This window comes from Cajanus cajan, chromosome 4, assembly GCF_000230855.2.
Source record: "Cajanus cajan strain Asha chromosome 4, NIPB_CcT2T_4, whole genome shotgun sequence".
NCBI lineage: Eukaryota > Viridiplantae > Streptophyta > Magnoliopsida > Fabales > Fabaceae > Cajanus > Cajanus cajan.
Window position 1 is genome coordinate 5,447,225 of NC_138520.1, and position 8,499 is coordinate 5,455,723.

The 8,499-nt window shown below is 29.3% G+C and overlaps 2 protein-coding genes across 4 annotated transcripts; one reads left to right on the forward strand and one right to left on the reverse strand.

Annotated features, from left to right (window-relative positions):
- Nucleotides 1-2,082: 2,082 nt before the first annotated feature.
- On the reverse strand, nt 2,083-3,470 carry LOC109788380 (fatty acid elongase 3-like). Its single transcript, XM_020347094.3, has one exon. It carries the CDS (start codon nt 3,186-3,188, stop codon nt 2,373-2,375), a length of 816 nt encoding a protein of 271 aa, XP_020202683.2. The 5' UTR covers nt 3,189-3,470; the 3' UTR covers nt 2,083-2,372.
- Nucleotides 3,471-6,562: 3,092 nt separating this feature from the next.
- Nucleotides 6,563-8,213, forward strand: LOC109788379 (uncharacterized). 3 transcript variants are annotated; one of them, XM_020347092.3, is made up of 2 exons: nt 6,563-6,721; nt 7,241-8,213. In XM_020347092.3, the coding sequence occupies exon 2, from the start codon at nt 7,241-7,243 to the stop codon at nt 7,937-7,939; it is 699 nt and encodes a 232-aa protein (XP_020202681.1). In that variant the 5' UTR covers nt 6,563-6,721; the 3' UTR covers nt 7,940-8,213. The 3 variants fall into 3 exon arrangements, with proteins under 3 accessions (XP_020202681.1, XP_082930099.1, XP_020202682.1); XM_083073973.1 differs by having other exon boundaries at nt 6,583-6,721; nt 7,216-8,213; XM_020347093.3 differs by having other exon boundaries at nt 6,587-6,789.
- Nucleotides 8,214-8,499: the final 286 nt, after the last annotated feature.

Here is an 8,499-nt window from a genome sequence, read left to right on the forward strand (position 1 = left end):
TTACAATTTTATTTTAAAAATTTTAAAATTCACAAATAAAATTAACAAATGCATATAACAAATAAAATTTTATTTCATTCCATTTATGTTAAAACTAAGCTGGCCTTAATCACAAAATAATATATTTGTAATAATAGCACGAAGTTCATAAAAATAAAACATAAAATGACTAGGACAAGAAGAATTAAAGTGCGAGTGTGTGACCATTTTGGATGAGTTACGGAAAGCATCTCCTTATAGAAGGTTAATTAATGTCCATAACGGTGTGTGTCTCACTCTGTTTCACAAATGATTGTAAGTTTGCTTGGCAACCAAGATGTTGATTATATGATATCTTGGCTTGAATTTAATGTAACGTATGTGCGTATGTACATACGTGATCTTAATGCAATTAAAATTAAATGATACAAATTAAAATATCGATTAATTCATGAATTGATAGCACCCTTTTATAATAATGAATTGGCTAGTAGGCTCTTAATTAGTTTATTATTTATTAAGCTGACGAACTGTTTCTAGAATCATAGGCACTAGAAAAGTCAAATCTAAATACTTTAAATTATGCTAACGATTAAATGTAATTAGGACATAGTATTTTTAGTTTTGCATACCTCATACGTAACTGGCCTTATTATCCACACCACATTTCATTAGTCCTCATGCCCGGCAAGAACATATCTCACACATTAAAACATAAGGAAAGAGACATTTTATGTCTTTATATTTATTTTTAAATTTTTTTGAGAAAACATAATTGTAAAAATGAAAACAATTAAGATTTGAAGACAAGTACATGCTAGTAGGTAGCTTTTTATTTATTTTTGTTTTTATTTACTACAGAAAGACTGGTTTTTTAAAATTATAAAGTTGTTGAGGGATAAAAATGTCTGATAAAAAAAATAGTTGTTGAAATATATATTTTTTATAATATGAATAGATGTATAGATATATTTAACTCAACTTTGATTTTTTCTTCTTTTAAATGCATGTATAGAGTCCAGAAAAGAAATGCATGAATGGGTGTCTTTTTCATGTTAGTATTTAAATTTGATTTAACTTAATACAATTACATGCTTATAAATTAAAATTGATATAACTAATTTAGTTAAAATAATTTTATATAGTTGATTTATGCTTACTAATTAAAAAATAGAATAATCTTATGTTAAGTTAATTCATATATTCTCTTGGACATATATATTTTCTATTTTAATATCTATGACAATGTATAAAGTCGATATAATATTTTAGTGTATATATTTTAAAGATAATTTTATTCTTTGTTTATTTTGATAATCTTACATCTTCTTCTTTTAATGTAGGATAATTTAATAATTTAATTTTTAATTATAAAAAATATTATTTATCCAAAACAGTTATTTTTTTTAATAAACTGTGACTCAACTATAAATTTTTAACTTCCCACTCAAACAACAACATTCATGTTGATGAGGCACTTTATTTTGCTATTTTATATAATGATTGATTTCACTCCTTGACATGGAATATTGTCATTTTGTTTAGAAATTCACGCGTGAATCACTTGATTGTTATTTAAATTGAAAAACATTTGATAGTAGGAATTGGTGCGGCACAAAATATTCATATAAAAACATCTGCTTTTGATTTTCGTCAAAGTTCTTATATTTTAATTTATATTTGTCCAATAATACATGAAAACGTACGTGATTTCTTAATAATCTAGTAGTGCAATATGGTTTCGTATCGCATAGATTTAAATTTACATATAATAAAAATCATCAACAACTATAACATATTTGACACGACACCCAGTGGCCAGTGCAGTTCTCAACTACATAAATCTATAATGGTGAACCGTATCTCAGACATTCCTTTCCAATGATTTTGATGAGTAGAAAGAACAGTCTCTTGGTGTGTTTCTATATATAGCCGTTCACGTACATTCCAAAGCAACGAGACAAAAAAGCATGATGCAAACGCAAAAGCAAACACACACTTACCCTCTTAAAATTGCAGTGCCATGCACGAAGGTCCTTAATTAAAATAGTTAAAAGAAGTACCATGATTTTTTTTGATAAGCAAAAGAAGTACCATGATTAGTTAAGGAATTTATCTCTTGACCTGCACAATTTCAATTTGAAAGCCGTCAATGAAAGCTTTACAAGCTCTGTATTCATACAAACAGAGTCATTACATTTGACGTAGAAGAAAACGAAGAACCCAATCAAGCTAAATATGTTTAAAAAAAAAAAAAAAAACTGAGGCAGCAAATGAAGCTTAATTAGTCCTCAAATTACAAAATCCTCAAGTAATTATTAATTAGTGACTTAAGGCGTTAAATTAAGTAATAATATAATTATGTTGGGATAGGCCTCTTCATTGTTCATTGTTCAAGTAGGCTTCCTTGTGCAATGAGTGTTGGCATAGGACTTCAAGAAGTGTACGAGAAAAGCAGCGTTGAGAAGAGAGTTAAAAAGCCAAGCGCCGATTCCGTTGCAGCCTCCTCTCAAGTAATGCAACGAGAGCACGCCGAGGTGGCACACCAGATTACAGCCCAACAGCAACATTTGAAAATTGGCGGCGAACGAAAACGACTTGCCGGGTAACCCGATCTCCGTCCAGAAGCGGTAGGCGTAAACGACGGAATAAACGGACGTGTAAAACAGAATCGCCGGCACCTGAAGCGACTGCGAGAACTCCAGCCACAGAAACGACATCACCAGTAGCACCGAGTTGCTGAACAGCCTGAAAAACGACAACCTTCGGTGCCGCAAAACGACAAAGAATGTCCGCACCAGGTGGAGGAACCGCGACAGGTAGAAAACGTACGACCAGAAGAAGACGCGACCCGAGGGACGCGTGCCCAGTGGGAAACACAGCATCCATTCCAACGACGTCGTTCTCGTCCGCCGCCACAGCCACCGCGTGTCGCGGGCTTCCGCCTCCGCCGAGAAGAGCATGCCGGCGAATATCGCGGCGGATATTACGCACATGGCCAGGCTGTGGACGGCCGGGAGTGGTCCCAGCGGAACGCCGCGGCGGAGGCGGAAGAGCTTGAGGAGGAGGTGGAGGGTGACGGCGGCGGCCACGTAGAACGAGGTGGCGGAGATGAGGAACCACCACGTGCCGCCGTATGACTGGGTGGGACTCCAGCGGAAGGAGACGATAGAAGGGTGCTCTATTAGCCAATATTTGACGCTCTTCATTACGTAAGAATAAGAATATCTATGATGGAATGTGTTTGTTTGTGATTGTGAGATAACCTAATTGTAAATTTATGAAGTGATAATATGAATATAAGGGAGTGAAAATGGGGATAGAATTTGGAACACCAATGTTGAATCACTATTAGGATTTGTTTAGTGTGTTCGTAGACGGAGACTTTGATTCTCTGTCATTTATTTATTGTTGGGTGTGAGGCTTGACTAACGTTATTGCGTTTGTGCGAGTTTTCTTTGCTTTGTCATCTTATGTCTAGAAGGATTATTATAAAAGGAAAATACAAAACGAGAGAAGCCATGGAGCTGTTCAAACTTTAAATTCTTTTGTTCTTCTAATTCTTTAGTCCTCGTCCAATGGATGAGGAGATGGGATGAAATTTAAAGCCAATATAGATCAAAATTCAAACCCGAGTCAACCCTTGACATGTTCTTAAACCAATTAACCACGACAAAATTTTCCCTTTCCCTTTATTCATACGCTTAGGCCAGTTTGGTGTTAATGATATCACAAGATATCATGTCAAAATAGAATAAGATAAAAAGTAAATGCGATATTAATTCTATTTCTATCGTATATTTGATGTATAATAGAATTAAAGTTTGTTATTATATATTTTGTATTTAATATATATATATATATATTTATATTTTGAGTAAATTTGATATTTTGGTTGACGATTTTAAAGTAGAAAAAAGTTTTAAATAATTTAATCAAATTTGATTAACGAAGATTTTAAGTAGAAAAGAGAAATCAAAAGGAAGATGATAAAAGAAACAAATTTGCTTAATTTTTAAAAAAGGAAAGTTTAATCGACTCTAAAAATCTATAATAAAAAAAAACTAAAATTACAAATAATTTAAACAAAAAGAAACAAAGATATAGTTGAGCCTAAATTCTATGTTTTGAACTCATATCTTTTTATTATTTTTAACATAATACCTTTTATGTGCTCCATGTTTTCAAATGGTATTTTTAGATCTTACCAATTTTGTTTAAGAAATTAATTAAAATACATTAAAGATATAAATATTTTTTGTAATATCATTTAGTAATATATTATTAAATAAATTAAGGTTATTGTTTTATAATTTATATATTATAGAAGAAAGTTTTACCATTTATATAAATATCTCATTGATTATAACATGTATATATTTTAATATGAAATAATTATGATAAATACATACATACATACATATACACAAATATGTAGAAGGATGGTTCAAATGATATCGATATAATTTTTTTATACCAATTATACATGGTTCAATAACTTTAAATTAAGTATGAATCTTTTAAAATTTACCGTTAAGTTGAAAGTTTCTTACTTTTAAATCATATATATGAAATTTTATATTAATTCAAGATGATTTAATACTTCATTATTATAGAACAAAATTGATGTAATATATACATTTCAAAATATAAAACATGAACACTTTGATTACTTTTAAATTGTTAAATTTTAACAAAATTTTACATAAATATACAAAGTAATATAAAGTTATAATTCAACAGTTGGATGAATAAAATTCACATTTAATTGAAAATTATTGAACGATATAATAGTTGATAAAAAATTACATCGATGTTATTTAAACTCTTCTTTATCTCTCTCTATATATATGTGTGTGATAAACATAAATTTATATTTTTAGTCCTTCTATTTATTTTAAGATTTAATTTAATTACACTAATTTTAAAAAAATTAATTTGATCCTTTAATTTTTAAATTTTTTCAACGTTGTCCTTATGTTTTGACATTAACATTAATGAAATTAGATGGAATGATAACATAAGATATTTTTTTAAAAATTAGAGGACCAAATTTAGAGGATCAAATTAAATATTTTAAAAATAGTAGGATTAAATCGAATAAAAATTTATCTAATATTTTTTTTGTTTAAATAAATTTGTATTTTATTTTATTTACCTTAATAAGATTATCAATGATAACAAATTGAGTACTTGAAATTAAAAGAAAAATATCACAAAAACAAAAGAATTATCTAATAAAATAATTAAATAAATAAAAGAAAAACAAATTTATTTAAATAAAAATGTTAGATAAATTTTTATTTAATTTAATTATTTTATTCATGAAATATTTAATTTGATTTAACTATTTTTAAATATTTTAATTTATTTTTATAATTTTGAAATAATGTTTAATATTATTCTTTCGACCGATTTTATTAATATTATTACTATCAATTTGAACAGAAAAATAATATTAAATATTTTTAAAAATTAAAGAGTGAAATTAAATTGAATCAGGTAAGGCCATCTAAAACATTAAATGCATTTTCTATTAAATTCTGAAATATTTATTGTAGTGTGAGAAAAAATAAAAGGAATATAAATGACAAAAAAATCTAATCATTATGAAAAATAAATACTATGTAGTATGTACTATATTATAAAAAATAAATAATTATTTTAAGTTAAATCTTATAAATATATAATTTTTTTATGAAATTTAAAATATTAATTACATTTTTTAATACTTGTACGAAAACCTTAATCGTGAAAAAAAATGCTTTCCTTTTATACATCTCATTTTTATTAAATATATTAATAAAACACCTACTTAATCCTCAATAAAGTAGATGCATTTACTCCGGCCGCCTCCAAATGGTAGTACATTTTTAATATTTAGAAGATGTTCTATAATAATCATGTTCTTATTTTTTAATGTAATAATGTTTTTTAAAAATTTTCTCATCATAATTTATTCTACTACTATAATTAAAAGTAATATATTTATTAAAAAGATAAATTATTTTAATAAAATTATATCATAAAATGATATATTTATTATTTTCTTTACTACGTGTGTAAAAAAAAAAAATCTTAAACTACGATGATTGTGAATACAACATTATTATTTATTAACAACATAAGTCTTACATACAAATTAATAAAACTTTTGAATTAAGTTTAATATAATTAAATTGAATCATTTAATTCAAAATATATTTTTAAATTTATAACATTAATAACTAGATTGTTAATTTTAAAATATATAAATTATATATATATATATATATGGCTATATTAATTACAAAATTAAATAAATTACATAAATATTCTTTAAAATTTGATAAAATTGTATATGTACTTATTTTTTTCAATCTTGAACTAATCCACCTAATTGTCTTTTTTATTTTTTTTTATTTTTTTATTTTTTGCTGTTCCACCCAATTGTTTTAAAACATTACATTATTTTATATACATGAGAAAAATAATTATTAATCAAATTTTACTTGACTGTTGATTAAGATGAATCCTTAAAACACTGATGATAAAAAATAAAAATAAATTAAATGATGATTTGTACCCAATAAGTAAATTAAGTAAAAGGAAAGAAGGTTCGTGGTTCCTATCCCTTCCTTTCTGCAGAATCAGATAAACCAAATTGCAAGTCACTCATGAATCATATTACCCTCTCTCTTCACTATTGACTATTGACTTCTCCAACCGATCCATTCTTCTCTCAATTTTTCGCTTTCCACAGGTTTCTACCTCTCTATTTCCACTTTTCCTTTTCGATTTCATCTTCTTCCTTCTGAATGCGCCGAATCTGTAAACCCTCATTTTTCATCTCTCTAGCAATTCCAAATTTTGATGTAGGATAGACTTTATGATTGACTATTTATTATGCACCCTAGCGGTATCTAGCTATGTCGTCACCTTTACCTCTTTCGTGTTTGTTTGATTTTTTATGTTCTGCTTAACACAAATATATCATTTTCTTTATAATTTATTTATTTTTGTTCCGTTTGACAGTTACTTTCAATTCCGTGCACCAATAGAGCTTCGTCGTTTAGATGTGGATGTCATTGAAAACACGTTTTGTTTGTTATGAAACAACTGGATAGGTTTTTGGTTCACGAAAACCACATGTAGAATATTGTTTTTTTTTTTTTTTTTTTGGTGTGCGAGGATTGTCATGTGTGTGCTTGATATTTATGTTATTGGATCCCTCATTAGTCATTAAATTGTGTATAGGCATCTGATGATTTGGGTTTTGTAGATGGCAAGTGGGTTTGGGGAATCAGCAGGCAGGTCACCCCCAAGCCCTTCCTACTTCAGCAACAATAATAACAATGATGCTGCCAATTTTGAATGCAACATTTGCTTTGAATTAGCGCAAGACCCCATAATTACTTTGTGTGGTCATCTTTTCTGCTGGCCTTGTCTTTACAAATGGCTTCACCTTCACTCGCAGTCGCGAGAATGCCCTGTGTGCAAGGCTCTTGTGGAGGAGGAGAAGCTGGTTCCCTTGTATGGGAGAGGAAAGACTTCGACTGATCCAAGATCAAAATCTATTCCAGGTGTTAATATCCCGCACCGTCCGGCTGGTCAGAGGCCTGAAACTGCTCCTCCACCCGAAACAAATCATTTTCATCAACATGGATTTGGATTTATGGGTGGCTTGGGAGGTGGATTTGCACCACCCCCGGTGGCAACCACAAGATTTGGGAATTTCGCATTGTCTGCGGCTTTTGGTGGTTTTATTCCGTCCTTGTTCAACTTTCAGTTGCATGGTTTTCATGATGGGGCCATGTATGGGGGAGCAGCTGGTTTCCCACATGGATTTTCTCATTCATTTCATGGTGTTCATGCTCATGGATATCCCCTGCGCACACATCAAGGGCAACAAGATTATTATCTGAAGAGGCTGCTTTTATTTATTGTTGTCTGTGTTCTTCTTGCTTTTGTTTGGCAATAGATTGGGTACAATCTAAGACAGCTAGCAGAATCAGACTTCTTCTCTGATAGATTTTCTGGTGCGCTCTTTATTTTTTAACTAAGGAGTAAGGATATTTGTTCATATAATAATATTGTCTTATTACTCTTATAGGCACTTGATTTGCACAGTATCCATGTGCGAAAATTCATATATGAAGGATGGGAAGCACCAAACCCATAGATATAAATTTAATGGTTGTTATACAGAGTTTGAGACTACTATATAGCTGAACTAGTGAAGTTATGCTCTTGCATTTTTTTTTGTGTTCTCATTTTTTAAAGTACATGTTGCTAATGCTATATCTAAAATTATTTTGGCGGATGGTAATTTCATTATTCTCTAGCTTTCTTGATTTAAGGGTTTTACTTGGTTGATTATTGTTAACTTCAACTGTCTTAGTTGTGGGTTTGCATGCATTAGGTGATGTTTACATTCAGATTGTTTTTGTGCTTTATTTTTCTGTTATATGATGAACAGGGATGGTCTTTTACATTAATAAGATGATTATATAGAAATCTAAGGGCCTGGATACTTGTGGC

Coding starts and splice junctions, on each gene's coding strand:
- LOC109788379 (XM_020347092.3), top strand. CDS start 7,241: ATGGCAAGTGGGTTTGGGGAATCAGCAGGCAGGTCACCCCCAAGCCCT.
- LOC109788380 (XM_020347094.3), bottom strand. CDS start 3,188: ATGAAGAGCGTCAAATATTGGCTAATAGAGCACCCTTCTATCGTCTCC.